Source organism: Salmo salar, chromosome ssa07, assembly GCF_905237065.1.
Source record: "Salmo salar chromosome ssa07, Ssal_v3.1, whole genome shotgun sequence".
NCBI lineage: Eukaryota > Metazoa > Chordata > Actinopteri > Salmoniformes > Salmonidae > Salmo > Salmo salar.
The window spans coordinates 45,350,619-45,366,690 of NC_059448.1; the positions used below are offsets into that span (position 1 = coordinate 45,350,619).

At 39.2% G+C, this 16,072-nt stretch overlaps 1 protein-coding gene across 2 annotated transcripts; it reads left to right on the forward strand.

The window, feature by feature from the left end:
• The first annotated feature begins 6,286 nt into the window (after positions 1–6,286).
• Positions 6,287–15,824, forward strand: LOC106609370 (uncharacterized). 2 transcript variants are annotated; one of them, XM_045722051.1, is made up of 15 exons: positions 6,287–6,391; positions 8,119–8,157; positions 8,484–8,774; positions 9,041–9,206; positions 9,324–9,430; positions 9,962–10,309; positions 10,560–10,898; positions 11,085–11,735; positions 11,914–12,055; positions 12,295–12,389; positions 13,471–13,785; positions 14,037–14,408; positions 14,840–14,937; positions 15,102–15,213; positions 15,396–15,824. In XM_045722051.1, exons 2-15 carry the CDS (start codon positions 8,124–8,126, stop codon positions 15,413–15,415), a joined length of 3,090 nt encoding a protein of 1,029 aa, XP_045578007.1. In that variant the 5' UTR covers positions 6,287–6,391; positions 8,119–8,123; the 3' UTR covers positions 15,416–15,824. The 2 variants fall into 2 exon arrangements, with proteins under 2 accessions (XP_045578007.1, XP_045578008.1); XM_045722052.1 differs by lacking the exon at positions 8,484–8,774 and having other exon boundaries at positions 6,296–6,391.
• The last annotated feature ends 248 nt before the right edge of the window (positions 15,825–16,072 follow it).

A 16,072-nucleotide genomic window follows, 5' to 3' on the forward strand; every position in this document is an offset into this window, starting at 1 on the left:
GTGTTTTCTTTGATTCTTTAACCACGTATCTTCATGTCTCGTCAATCAGTGGATATTGTACTGAACCATGCTCTTTAGTGAAGCCCATGTCCAGTGGAAATAATAATGAATTGATTCCTATTTACCAAATGTACTGCAAATTAGATAAAATACATTGAGTCTATTGGTCAGTGTTTGTTTATGTGGAGGGAGGGGTTGGAGCTGAAGTTTCAGCATCTCCTGGGTGTGTTCACCTGGTCAGCAGAGAGGGAGGAGAGAAACTCTATAAACTCATCTCTCTTTCCCCGGTCTCCCCATCTCACAACCAAACTCTGGAGAGGACAGCTAACTGGGTAGGTGTGCCATCATTTCAAGCTGCATTAAAAATGTTTGATCAATTGAAAACATCAAATGATTTTGCACTCTGTGCTTTTCTTTTAAGAGATATTCATATAACAACCTTTTGTAACAGTTTGGTACAGTATGTCTTTTAAATTATTTGAATGGAGCTCTTTGTTAATTTTCTGACTAGAGGTAAAATCTAATATTAAATCAAAGTTTGTGAGTTTCTTTTAATATACAGTGAGGGAAAAAAGTATTTGATCCCCTGCTGATTTTGGACGTTTGCCCACTGACAAAGAAATGATCAGTCTATAATTTTATTGGTAGGTTTATTTGAACAGTGAGAGACAGAATAACAACAAAAAATCCAGAAAAACGCATGTCAAACATTTTATAAATTGATTTGCATTTTAATGAGGGAAATAAGTATTTGAACCCTTCTCAATCAGAAAGATTTCTGGCTCCCAGGTGTCTTTTGTACAGGTAAGGAGCTGAGATTAGGAACTCACTCTTAAAGGGAGTGCTCCTAATCTCAGCTTGTTACCTGTATAAAAGACACCTGTCCACAGAAGCAATCAATCAATCAATCATATTCCAAACTCTCCACCATGGCCAAGACCATAGAGCTCTCCAAGGATGTCAGGGACAAGATTGTAGACCTACACAAGGATGGAGTGGGCTACAAGACCATCGCCAAGCAGCCTGGTGAGAATCATGTAGTAACCAAAAAGTGTTGACAAATCCAAATATATTTTATATTTAAGATTCTTCAAAGTAGCCACCCTTTGCCTTGATAACAGCTTTGCACACTCTTGGCAATCTCTCAACCAGCTTCAGGAGGTAATCACCTGGAAAGGATTTCAATTAACAGGTGTGCCATGTTAAAAGTTAATTTGTGGAATTTCTTTCCTTCTTAATGCGTTTGAGCCAATCAGTTGTGTTGTGACAAGGTAGGGGTGGTATACAGAAGATAGCCCTATTTGGTAAAAGACCAAGTCCATATTATTGCAAGAACAGCTCAAATAAGCGAATAGAAATTACAGTCCATCATCACTTAAGACATGAAGGTCATTCAATGCGGAACATTTCAAGAACTTTGAAAGTTTCTTCAAGTGCAGTCGCAAAAACCGTCAAGCATTATGATGAAACTGGCTCTCATGAGGACCGGCACAGGAAAGGAAGACCCAGAGTTACCTCTGCTGCAGAGGATAAGTTCATTAGAGTTACCAGTCTCAGAAATTGCAGGCCAAATAATTGCTTCACAGAGTTCAAGTAACAGACATCTCAACATCAACAGTTCAGAGGACACTGCGTGAATCAGGCCTTCATGGAAGAATTGCTGCAAAGATATCACTACTAAAGGACACCAATAAGAAGAAGAGACTTGCTTGGGCCAAGAAACACAAGCAATGGATATTAGACTGGTGGAAATCTGTCCTTTGGTCTGATGAGTCCAAATGAGAGATTTTTGGTTCCCATCACCGTGTCTTTGTGAGACGCAGAGTAGGTGAACGGGTGATCTCAGCATGTGTGGTTTCCACCGTGAAGCATGGAGGAGCAGCTATGATGGTGTGGGGGTGCTTTGCTGGTGACACAGTCAGTGATTTATTTAGAATTCAAGGCACAGTTAAACAGCATGGCTACCACAGCATTCTGCAGCGATACACCATCCCATTTGATTTGCGCTTAGTGGGACTATCATTTGTTTTTCAACAGGACAATGACCCAACACACCTCCAGGCTGTGTAAGGGCTATTTGACCAAGCAGGAGATTGACGGAGTGTTGCATCAGATGACTTAGCCTCCACAATCACCCGAACTCAACGCATTTGAGATGGTTTGGGATGAGTTGGACCGCAGAGTGAAGGAAAAGCAGCCAACAAGTGCTCAGCATATGTGGGACCTCTTTCAAGACTGCTGGGAAAAAATTACTCATGAAGCTGGTTGAGAGAATGCCAAGAGTGTGCAAAGCTGTCATCAAGGCAAAGGGTGGCTATTTGTTTAACACTTTTTGGGTCACTACATGATTCTATATGTGTTATTTCATAGTTTTGATTACTCTACAATGTAGAAATTAGTAAAAATAAAGAAAAACCCATGAATGAGTGGGTATGTCCAAACGTTTGACTTGTACTGTATATTACATAGAACTGTATTGGTTTACCCATGTAGAAAATAGATTTACTGTCTTGACTCTCATGTCAGCTCTATGCAATGTATTACTTTATGTAATGCTCTAAATATACCTCCCTATTGAATAAGACCATTTGGGGGCGAGATGTCTTTAACTCCCTCCCTTTAACAGAGTCTAGAATCACTCTACTAGTAATAGTCTTTAGAATGAGCCAAAACATAATGACAAGGCCTGGTCATATAAGATACTGTACATTGATGTCCTCTAATCCTGTGTATGATGTTTCAACAGATCTCCACTAGAGGGCTCTCCGTGTCATTATGGACAGTCTGCAGACAGACACCACACTGATCTGCCAGAAAGACTACCACCTGGTCATTATATTATTACACTACGATTACTAATATTATTACTACTTTTACTTATTATAATCTCTATTACATGATATTGCTTAATGATAGTCTACTTACATATACTAACTCATAAGCATTGTTATTTGACCTATAATTTAATATAATACTTTGATTGTTTAAAAACTGTGTGATCTGTACTTTTTGAGAACGCTATTTAGTTAGAATGTAATTATTTTTCATTTTCCTTTCATCTCTGTTCTGAATAAACAACCATTTAGAGTTTGATCAGTGTGGAATTTCATTCTTCATAGAAAGTGCATTGAGTGATGAATCAAAAGCAATTAAAATGGTCATAATGTAACCTTATTATTTGAGAGGTGTTCAATGATGTCTAGACTAAATCCACTTTATTAATATTTCAAGCAGGACTGAAGGAGTCCATCCAACTGTCAGCGACAACTTTTGACCTAATACTGCCATTCGATTTTTAGGGGGATGAGATGTCTGTGACATTTGTAATGTTGACATACAATTGCACTGATGGGCTGTACTTATGCAACACTGCTTTCCAAACCATAAGCTCAAATCTATTTTTCCCAGGTGCAGCCCCTGATCTCTTCTTCAGCCAGCAGTCCTTGGATGTGTCCTTCAGTGACACCTGAGCAGTCTATCCATGTGAGTGTTTATGCTTATATACTATATCCTTAATGCTTTAGTGGAAATCAATCTAATGTTGTAATATTGAGCACAGACAATCAGCCTCAACTGGGTGGTAGTAACTGCGGCTCTCTGACCCGTAAGGCCCATGGACAGACTGAACACTCCTCTATGGACAATAGAGACTGCTCTCAGAAGATATTGTTCCTTTGCATTGAAAGTAAGACTATCATATTTTTCTCATCTACGTATATCTTTTTTAACAGAAAGAGAGGATGACAGTAGGGAAAGATAGACAGAGGTTGCATCAACGTGCACTAGGCCAGATTCAAACCTACGCTGACACCATAGATGTGTTCCAGAGGATGTGGCATTACCGTTAGACTAGACAGGCCACAAGACTGCTGTCTTATTGGGGTTATATCTGTAAGACAGGTGAAGGGGTGACATTTTAGCCCCAATAGGGTCCCACTTGAACAAGCACTGTCAGATGCCAGAAACATTGATGCTTCATGTAGACAACACCACTGTCAGCTGCCACCTCTCTCTCCCCACTCTTACCAGGGATTAATTAAAATATATGTGCTCATGTGGTTTCTAATATCAGATAATATTTCCATACTGGTAAACTTAGCCTTTAAAGGACATTGGAAGAAAAGCTTTTTTGTAAATAAACTGAATCTCATTTGAGTGGCTGTCTCATTTTACCAATCCTATGTCCCTCTAGAAAAGAGAATCAAGCAGACAATTGTAAGGATGTCTCTGAAATATAACTTAGGAGCTGACCTCAATGACCCAGTGGTACAGTTGTCCTACATCTCCCACATCAGAAATCAATGTCATGCTCACTCATTTCACTCTTCTCATATGATCTCAAGTTTATATTCCTATTGACCATATTAATAAATCAAAATGCTCGATTAAAATAGGAGGGCTGCTGGCTTTGATCTCATAGATAAGAAAGGAGTTTGCTAAGAATGGGAACTTCATCCTAGGCCTACGCTGGAGAGAACTGCCGAGTGGAGACGGTTTTCTCAAAACAGTTGAACTTGGAAGCCCTGAAGAATGTACACACTTTTTTCCCATATTTATGAAAAAGACCCTCCTCATGTTTAGTCTGTTGTTCAGAGTCCCTTGTGTAGTGTGTTGTTAGGTTTTGCACCCATTGACAGTATGGAAATGAAGTAAGGTGTTCATGAACTAATTCCAGTGAGAGTCTTTGTACTGTTATGTTTGTTTTCTAAGGTCAGTGTGGGTCTGGATGAAGAGGACCAGCCATGATGATGCAACAAGAGAGGGATGGATGGTCCAAGATAACTAAATTAGACCATTATAAATAATATATTCGATAAGATTAAATCATTTTTGTTTACGTTATTCAAGTTATGAAAGTTAGCTTTCTCTAATGAAAGAAATATCGGAAGTATATTTATATTAGACTAGATATAACAATGTTTTACTAATGCAACATCAAATTATAATCTTAATTTTTTTGGTTGGTGTTTGGATGTATTGTGATAATATAGCTTGTTGTACATGAGGATAATTTGATTAGTGAAGAGAAGAGGATTTTCAAGTCTGTATATAAAACATGTATGGTGACATCTTTCAGAGATTCTCAGAGAGTAAAAATCTTCATAATGAGAACACTTATGTATGCAACTGTCGACGTACTTACATAAAATATGTTTGATTAGTGACAACAGTATTACCATTATTTTCACCCTCCAGCAAGAATGGTGAGATGGAGGCAGTAATCACATCAATGTAGAATGATGTGTCCACTTCCAGGTGGCATCGTTCAGAGAACTGTAAAGATGGAGACAGACAGACTGTTGTGGGTGTGACAGTATGACAGCATCCATGTTATACCTACAGTAAGCAACATGACTTGCCTAGTTAAAGGTTAAATAAAATAAAATAAAAAAAGCAACATTTGGATATAATTTGAGTTTTCCCTGTTATCATTGTTTGTTGACTGTGTCAGCTATTACAGTCATAAGCACAGGCTCATGGATAGCTGGGGAGGGGTGTGGGGTTCTTGCCCTTATTCATGTAGTTGATGGCTGTTATACATTAAACAACTTGATAAATCAACCACCATGAATCATTTATTGGGTTGTTGGAAGGCGCTGGGAGAACTCACTGACACAGGTTAAAATGATATCAGTGGTGGTTTTCATATTTAAAAAAAAATCTTATCTCATTAATCAGAGGTCAGTGGATATTGTATTGTGCAATGCAGTTGTTTTGTGAAGCCCATGTCCAGTGCAAATACAATGAATTGATTAGTGGTTATTAAATGTAATGCAAATTATTGTGACAAATGTAAACTTGATACACCAACAGAAATGTACATTCAATCAGGCAACATAGATGTACTTTATAAAAAACATGTAAGAAGTTAACTGTAATAACAGAGAAAATACATTAGGCCTATTGGCCAGTGTTTTTTATACATGGAGGGAGGGGTTAAAACTGAACTTTCAGCATCACCTGGGTTGCATTCAGTACGATAGAATGGTGTGCAACGTTGAATTCAATGGAAATGGTACTGTACTGAATGACCAGTTTAAAAACGTTGTGATTACTGTTGCTCAGAGGGCGAGTACCGTATGGTGTGCTGAACGATATGTGATTTCAAATGGTCACACCCATACTGATCAGGCCACACCCCACCACACCCACCAAACGGGAGAAAACATACCTCAAAGGCTGTTGAAGAACTGCTCACCGTTTTGGGGAAACATGTTGATCAGTATAAACCGTCACGCAACGTAGCAAACTTTGAATCGAACTGAACGCACCCCTGGTTACCCTGTCAGCAGAGAGGGAGGAGAGAAAGACACGTCTATAAACTCATCTCTCTTTCCCATGTCTCCCTATTTCACAACCATCCTGGGGAGGGAAGAGCAAAGCTAACTGGGTAGGTGTGCCATCATTCCAATGATTTTGCACTCTGTGCTTTTCTTTGAAGCGATACTTACTCACATATGATTAACAACCTTTTGTAACTGTTTTGTACAGTATCTCTTCTAAATTATTTGAATGGTGCTCTTTGCTTAATATGTGTATTTAAATGAAGTTGAGACTGACTAGAGGTCAAATCTAATACTGGAACAAAGCTTGTGAGTTTTATTTATACCTATTATGCATATCATAGACAATGTGGGAATCAATAGATTTAAATCTCCATCACGTATTTTACTTAAACTTACATTATACATTTAACTGCTATTTTCAAAGTGCGTGTTCAGTTATTCAAAGTTAATGCCATGTAGCTGTTCCATAGAGTAACTGCAATATTACTTTGGTAGTCAAATCACCTTATCATAGCTTCCTTGTCGTTTTGTTTCCCTTGAAAGGTACAGCACTGCCTGTGTACTCTCAGAAGGAAATTGTGCACATTAGTTCAGACTTATTGAAATGAACAAAATGTGGAAAAAGTCAAGGTGTCTGAATACTTTCCGAATGCACTCTATCTTGATTATATCAATACGTATTAAAGCCACTACGTCAATACATGTTAGAATCACCTTTTGCAGTGATTACAGCTCTGAGTCTTTCTGCGTAAGTCTCTATCCACACATGGAATGTGCAACATTTGCCCATTATTATTTAACAAATTCTGAAATTCTTTGTTGATCATTGCTAGACAACCATTTTCAGGTCTTGCAGTACATTTTCAAGCAGATTTAAGAGAAAACTGGCAACTCAGGAACATTCACTGTCTTCTTGGTAAGCAACTCTAGTGTAGATTTGGCCTTGTGTTTTAGGTTATTGTCCTGCCGAAAGATGAATTAATCTCCAAGTGTCTGGTGGAAAGTAGAATGAACAAGGTTTTCCTCTAGGATTTTGCCTGTGCTTAGCTCCATTCCGTTTATTTTTTGTCCTGAAAAACTTCCCAGTCCTTACCGTTTACAAGCATACTCATAACATGATGCAGCCACTACTATGCTTGAAAATATGGAGAGTGGTACTCAGTAACGTGTTTTATTGGATTTGCCCAAAACATAACACTTTGTAATCAGGAACAAACGTTTGCAACAATACTTTAGTGCATGTTTTAGAATATTTTCATTCTGTACAGGCTTCCTTCTTTTCACTCTGTCAATTAGGTTAGTATTGTGGAGTAACTACAATGTTGTTGGTCCATCCTCAGTGTTTTCCTATTACATCCATTAAACTCTGTAAGTGTTTTAAAGTCATCATTGGACAATCCCTGGGCGGTTTCCATTCAATGTCTGCTTTAAAAATGTGTACCCATCTATCAATTGGTGCCTTTCTTGGCAAGGCATTGGAAAACCTCCCAGGTCTTTGTGGTTGAATCTATGTTTGAAATGTACTGTACTGCTCGATTGAGGGGCTACTTTGGTAGTCAAATCACCTTATCATCACTTTGTCATTTTGTTTAACTGGAAAGGTACAACACTGCTTGTTAACTCTCAGAAGGAAATTGTGCACATTAGTTCAGACATTGAAAAAAAACTTAGACAAAGACAATTCTTTCTTAGATATTTTTCTTCCACATTAAATCTTTCAAACAGGTCTGGATTGATAAATGATTGTGTTTTAACATCTGTTCACAACAACAATGCTTCTCTTGAGTTACAATATAAGGGTTGGGAGCATTAAACCATAATCTCTTCACAGTGGCCATGATTCAGCCAGCACTTCTACTCCTGCTACTGGGTAAGAGATCAGATGGGATGAATATTCCTCTCTTGGTATTATAAACCAACCTGCTATGACTTATCTAGTTGACCATGTATTCAAAGTAGTTGGGTAGTGGTTCAGAACCTGTCAACATCTATTTATGTACAATGAGCTTCAGTTTAACCAACATTTAAGATGACATCTACAGAACTCTCTTCTTGAGTTGACACAGTATTTTAGTACAGTGATTATGAAGTTGAAATGCTAATCCTAAGGTTGATGTCGGTGTCACAATCTAAACAGAGAAAGAGACTGACCAACCCAAAAATAACATCTTTCTGATGTGACATTTATCCCCACAGCAGCCATGTCCTCACCAGAGTTTGGGACTGAGATATCAGTACTAGAGGGAACCTCTGTTACCCTTGTCTGCACATTCCTTGGGGATATAAAGCTTGAGACATGCTGGGACAGGACTTGTGGAAGTTTTCAGTGTACTGATCCCAGAATGGAAGATCAGTCCAAATATAAAATTAACGCTCAAGTTGGAACAGCGAATCTCACCATTTTAAAGCTACAGCCAACAGACCGTGGGAGCTATTGCTGCAGAGTGAATGATCTTAAACAATTCTACAGCCTGAGGGTAGTCAAAGGTAAGTGTTGCTCACTTCAGACTACAGGTTATCAATGGGTTTTGCTCAGTGCAGATGTCACCTTACAGAAGGAAGGAACATGAAGGTTTAAAGTCTTCATCTCCATGTTTGAATGTTGTATTAGTGCATCACTATTGTGTATCAGTTTGTTCTCTCACTACCAAAGTCTGCACTACTGGTAATAACCTTTTGCTACCTAGTTGTACTTTATCCTGTGTCCCTTTCTGATGGTCTGTGTGGTGAAATACAGTATGTCTTGGTTACAGGTTGTGTGAGGGACCTACTGGACGAAGTCAGTTTTCTGGGGAACAATATTGCGAATCAGCCATTTACAACCGAAAATGCAAGTCAGTGCAGGCAGGAATGCACCAAAAATGACACGTGCCAGTACTTCACATTTGTTGATGAAAATGCAGGAATAGAAGTCCACAGGTACATGCTCAAAAATTATCTTTATTATGCTTGGGCAAATAAAGGCAGCAATATCATTTTTGAATCAGCACCATTCGGATAACTACTACCACATTCTTTGTGATATTTATCTGACAGAAACAAATGTTTCCTGAAGGCCTCAACTGGTGATACGCCCGAAATTACAATACAGCACCTCCAACATGCAACCTCAGGCTACTCTCTGAGAAACTGCAGTGGTAAAGGTGAGTACATACAATGACATGATTTGATTCATAATTTGTTTTGGCCATTGAATATCTAGCCAATATCTAAAAACCACAGAGGTAGACTTTGTTAATAGGCCCTCTTAAACAGGATAACACAGACATGGATATCAAACTTTGTCATGTTGTGTTTCTGTTTATTCCATCATCTCTGTTGAAGGTGTAACTTATTGAACGTCATCAATCAAGCATCAGAGCTCTTAAAATAGAGCCTTTACAGACCAATGACGTGTAAAGTCTATATTCTGTATTCTATTGAATACTATGCAGTACTATCACTAATATGTATTCACTTTTAGTCATTGATGCGGAGTACACATCTATATTCATAAAACAAATTGGTTGAAGGTTTGAATGAGTTTGTAAATGTATGAATTTGCCTCTGTCACGTCTATATTACTCTGCTATCAAACATTATGTGTTTCCTATATTTTAGAATAAATAGTGGAAGCTAAAGATGGTAATGTTTTCCAATCAACACAACAAGCATTTTCTCTGTATTTCAAACAGTCACCTACTCAGCCCAAAAGTACAGCCTTGTCCCTGAGAAGAAAAACTGGACCGAAGCACAAGAATACTGCACAAAACACTACACAAACCTGGCCATCATACGCACAGAAGAGGATTGGAAGGCAATTCAAGCCTCTTTGGGTAATTTTAGTGGTGATGTGTGGATTGGGCTCCATAGGTCTGGTCCAACTGAAAAGTGGAAGTGGTCTGATGGAGAGGACTTCATGTTCTTTAACTGGGAAAAAGGTTTTGGTGTCCACACTGAGGGTCATGACTGTGTCTATTCCCTTTCATCTCATTGGCAACCTGTGGAATGTACAGCTCAAAGACAGTATATGTGTCAACGAGGTAAGGACTGACTCACTCACTCACTCACTGTCTCTTTTTATCAATGGAAAATCCAACTTGTCATTTAACAAATGGGATTGATTGATTTAACAACACCTACCTTAATACTGTATTCTTCATCTAATTAGATCTCAAAGCACTTTATTAATTAGGTTATGACCTGTGACTTCCAAGTTTACTTCTTATTGTGTGAAGTCATTAACTGTCTCATGAAATCTGATGTGTCAGTTTTCACCTTCCCTCCTATAAGTTCATCATGGTAATGGAACAACAGAGAAGATGTATGAGCTGATGCCTGGGCCAAAGACTCAGCAGGATGCTGAGACAGACTGCAGGACAATAAAAGGCAGAGAACTGGCGAGTATCTGTAACCAGAAAGAACAGGAAGCCTTTGATGAGTTGACTACAAAGGAGACCTGGATTGGACTTGAGCACAACAAAAACAACACACTATGGGAATGGTCAAACGGAGAACCATTTCAGCAAAGGGAACTTACCTGGGGAGATGGAAACTGTCAACAGCTGAACTCAGACAGAAAATGGACTCCAAAAGATTGCTCTAATCAAAGTGCTTTCCCTTGCTATGGAGGTGAGTTCAACATTGTAAGAGCGTTTTCAAACTTTTCAAACAGTCAATGATATGACTAAGTTGTATATAATCTCCACAAAGAAAATCCTAGTTTACTAGCAGTACTTTGTTTTTGTATCAATGATAAAAATGACAGGAAACTTCAAATGTACTTAAATGTATATGTATTCTACTTCATTGTGACAGATGAACGTCCACTTAACACCACTGGGGATTTGACCATTCCTGTTACCCCTGAAACCACCAGCCCTTCTTCAACTGGACCTCCCTCTATCAAGACGTCCACCACAACACCTACCACTTTACTACCTACTACTACTACTGAACAGTCCATCACCTCACCACCTACCACTACTAATGGACAGTCCACCACCTCACCAACTACCACTACTAATGGACAGTCCATCACCTCACCACCTACCACTAATGTACAGTCCACCACCTCACCACCTACCACTACTATTGGACAGTCCACCACCTCACCACCTACCACTATGCATGGACAATCCACCACCTCACCTCCTACCACCACTAATGGACAATCCACCACCTCACCTCCTACCACCACTAATGGACAGTCCACCACCTCAACAACAACCACTACTATTGGACAGTCCATCAGCTCAAGAACTACCACTACTAATGGACAGTCCATCACCTCACCAACTACCACTACTAATGGACAGTCCATCACCTCAACAACAACCACTACTAATGTACATTCCACCACATCACCAACCTCAACTTCCAGTGGACAACTGACCTCATTAGGTCCCACCTCCTCAGACAGGAAGTCCACATCCTCCCCCAGTAGTACAACTTCTCCACTCCATCCTGGTGAGTGTCAGACATGGAGCTACATTCTGTCCCAATTTGCACAAAGGTGTATATGTGAAAGTTGTTGGACATTTAATGGCAAAAAAGACTGTATGTGTATTTGTGGTTTTGTGTTTATATACTTGTATTAACATGTGTGCAATTGCATGTGTGTTTGTGTTTTGCCCCTATTCAACAGTTCACTGTTCAGAGGGATTCGTGGTTGACAAAGCCTTTCCTTGGAACGACACTCTGATGGTGTATGAACGGGACCTCCATCATTGCCAGCTTGCCTGCACTCAGAACCCTGGGTGTTCCTACTTCAGCTACGTGGTTAAAGAGTATAATCTATTTGAGTATTTGGGTTGTCTGTTTGGGTGGTGGTCAAACCACTTGTTTTGGTAAATAGTTGATGGATGGGGCTAGAGAAATGTCACTGCTCTCAAACACAGAGCTATGGATTCATGGACTGACTATGCATGAGATCAAAATGATGTACTGTTATCGATACAATTTTTTAAAATGTAAAATAGAAATGACATAGGAAGTATATCAGTATTGTCCTTTACTTTCAAAACAGATTCCACTGCTATCAAAAGTTTTCAGATGGTCAACCAACAATGACAAACTATCCAGGAGTCATATCTGGTTACACTAGGAAGGGCTGCAGTAAAGGTATGGACCAATTTAAACGACTGTACGAATATTACTTACAATTGTTAATCATGTTTTCAGCATCCACAGTGTCAAGGAGTTGTAAATAAGCTCTAAATGGAGATGACTGAGTGATCTAGCCCAACAATATTAGTATCAAAGGAGGTTTATTGAGCTTCAAATAACTTCAGTTCCTTTATAAATCCAATGTAGTTTTATATTAAGACTCCAAGTGGAATTATGTTTATCGAAATTTTTACAAGTTAATAAAAAATGTAAAGCTAAAATGTCTTGAGTCAATAAGTATTCAAACACTTTGTTATGGCAAACCTAAAGAAGTTCAGGAGTAAAAATGTCCTTAACAAGTCACAGAATAAGTTGCATGGACCCTTTGGGAAATAATATTGTTTAACATTATTTTTGAATCCCATAACGCTAAAAGTAGCAGAGATCCCAGTCTGGAACTTTGGTATGGGCGTAAGGTATATTATGAGTTGCACCCCTTTTTGCTCTCAGAACAGCCTCATTTTGTCGGGGAAATTCATCAGGGACTCTACAATGTGTCGAAAGCGTTCCACAGGGATGCTGGACCATGTTGACTCCAATATTTCCCACAGTTGTGTTAAGTTGGCTGGATGTCCGTTGGGTGATACACATTGTTGATACACACGGAAACTGCTGAGCTTGAAAAACCCAGCAGCTTTGCAGTTCTTGACATTCTCAAACAGGTGGGCCTGGCACCTACTACCATACCCCGCTCAAAGGCACTTACATTCTTTGTCTTTCACCCTGTGAATGGCACACAAACAATCCATGTTTCAATTGTCTCAAGGCTTAACAATTATTCTTTAACCTGTCTCCTGTCCTTCATCTACACTGATTGAAGTAGATTTAACAGGTGACATTAATAAGGGGTCATAGCTTTCAGCTGATCAGTCTATGTCATGGAAAGAGCATGTTTTGTACACTCAGTTTATGTCAACAATCCTTCCACCAAAGGACCATTAAAATAAATATATTTTGTGAAAATTCCAAAAATGTCTGAATGTTTTTTGTTCTAGTTTCACGAGGAATCACCCCTGTGCTTTGTCTGTCCACACAGGCCCACCAGTAGAGATACCAGTGTTTACTTTGGTTAGTGAGGGGAGGAGCATGGCTGAAGCCCAGAAGTTCTGCAGGGAGTACTACGATGAACTGGCCACCATCTTCAATGCTGAGGACCAGACAGCAGCTCTGAGAGCAGTGTCAGCACAGAGCCTCACTGACGCCATCTGGGTCCACTCCCAATACCATGCCTTTTGGCCACAACTGCCCTATTGGAATACGCCACATGCAAATTGTGTTGTTCATGGACATACAGAAAAAGTTTGGATTTTGAGAAATTGCACAAATTCATGTCACTTTGTGTGCCAGAAAAGTAAGTTGATTTTGCATCTCTTCTCTCCCTTGTGGGAAATTTGTAAACTACTACTCCAAAGTAATGAAAACACTTAACTTGAAGGGGGATAGTCATTCTTAACACCTTGGTAAAGTACATAGTACATTTCAAATCAAGTCACCTTTATGAGTTACAGTATCCTTTGACAACTATGTATGTACATTTATATTACATCAATGTCTGTGTCTTTCAGGACATTTTTAGGACAATTGTGTATCTTCTGTCCTTAGGCACACAATCAAACAATTCATCAGAGCTTAAATATTACATGGGTCAAGGGTCATTGATGTGGGATGGGGCACAGACGGCTTGCCGAGCCAATGGAGATGACTTAGCGAGCATCATCACCCAAGAAGATTACACAGCATTCCAAAGCATAACAGAGACACAGCAGTTTGAAATGTGGATTGGACTCTACTGGAAGACTTCTACCAGAATGTGGCAGTGGTCCAATGGGGACCCTTTTCCATACTGTGTGTCTGAGCCTCAACTGGGTGCTAGTAACTGCTGCTCCCTGACCCATAAGGGCCATGGACGGACTGAAAACGTCACCTTGGAGAAGATAGACTGCTCTCTGAAGAGACCGTTCCTTTGCACTGGAAGTAAGACTAACATATTTTATTGAACAGATAGATAGACAGAGGTTGTGTCAAAGGGCACTAGACTGGATTCAAACCTATTTCTGACACCATGGACATGTGTGCCAGAGGCTGTGGCATTACCGCTACACCAGCCAGGCCACAAGACTGACATCTTAGAGTCCCATTGCAGCAAACACTGTCACAGCCTACTCCAGCCACCTCTCTCTCCCCACTCTCAATAGGAACAAATGCAAATGTGTGTTCATGTGGTTTCTATCATGAGATAATAGTTACATACTGGTAAACATAGGACACAGAGGCTTGCTACTACACAGTTCCAAAGTCATGTACAGCCTTTAAATGACATTGGAAGAAAAGTTAATTATTTATTGCAAATAAGCTGAATCTCATTTGAGTGGCTGTCTCATCTTACCATTCCTATATCCCTCTAGAAAAGAGAATGAAGCAGACCATTGTAAGGATGTCTCTGAAATCTAACTCAGGAGCTGACCTCAATGACCCAGTGGTAAAGGAACAGATGTTGGAGCAGGTACAGTAGTCCTACATCTCCCACATCAGAAATCAATGTCATGCTCACTCATTTCACTCTTCTCATGATTCGGAAAATAATCTTGACATCACATAGTATTACATTTAGGATGCTGTATTAAAATGAGGGCTGCTGACATTATCTGGTTTGATCATATCTCATAGATCAGAAAGGAGCTTGCTAAGGACGGGAACTTCATCCTAGGCCTACGCTGGAGAGAACTGCCGAATGGAGACGTTTTTCTCAAAACAGTTGAACATGGAAGCTCTGATGAAGGTAAGCACTTTTTGTGGTGCTACAGTTATAAAAATGACCCTACTTTTGTTTAGTCTGTTTTTCAGAGTCCCTTGTACAGTGTGTTGTTAGGTTTTGCACCCACTGACAGTATGGAAATAAAGTAAGGTGTTCATGAACTAGTTCCAGTGAGAGTCTTTGTACTGTTGTGTTTGTTTTCTAAGGTCAGCGTGGGTCAGGATGAAGAGGACCAGCCATGATGATGCAGCAGGAGAGTCATGGAGGTCCAAGGAAACCACATTATATATTATATACCTTATAATACGTAATACAATCTTATTTTTGTTAATGTTATTCAAGTTATGATAGTTCAATTTATGAAGGTAAAATATGAAGTCAATTTATATTAAGATTGATTTAGACTTTACAATGTTTTACTAATATAACATCAAATTATAATCTAAGATTTTTGTTGGTTTATGAATGTAATGTAATAATGTTTGTTAGACATCAGGGCAATTTGATTAGAGAAGAGAAGAGGAGTAAAAAGGACATTTCAGTCAGGGACTTGCATTGTAATGAAAAATAATGTTACACACTCAATTATGGATGTGACTGTTGACATTCTTCAATAAAAGATGTTTGAATAGTGACATCAGTATTACAATTATTTTCACCCTCCAGCAGGAATGCTGAGATGGAGGCAGTAATCACAACAGAATTATGTAGAATAATGTGCCAAGATGCAAGCGGCAACCTTCAGGGAACAGTAAATATAGAGACACACACAGACAGACAGACTGTTGTGGGTGTGACAGTATCCATGTTATGAAGCTAATCAACATTTGTATATCATTAGAGTTTTCCCTGGTGTCATGGTGTGTTGTGGCAGCTATTACAG

What these genes read in the sequence shown, in the direction of transcription:
- LOC106609370 (XM_045722051.1), top strand. Translation starts at nt 8,124, where the DNA reads ATGATTCAGCCAGCACTTCTACTCCTGCTACTGG. An exon ending in ACTTCTACTCCTGCTACTGG is followed by an intron (nt 8,158 to 8,483) that starts GTAAGAGATCAG and finishes TTATCCCCACAG; the next exon opens with CAGCCATGTCCTCACCAGAG. An exon ending in TTCAGCTACGTGGTTAAAGA is followed by an intron (nt 12,056 to 12,294) that starts GTATAATCTATT and finishes CTTTCAAAACAG; the next exon opens with ATTCCACTGCTATCAAAAGT.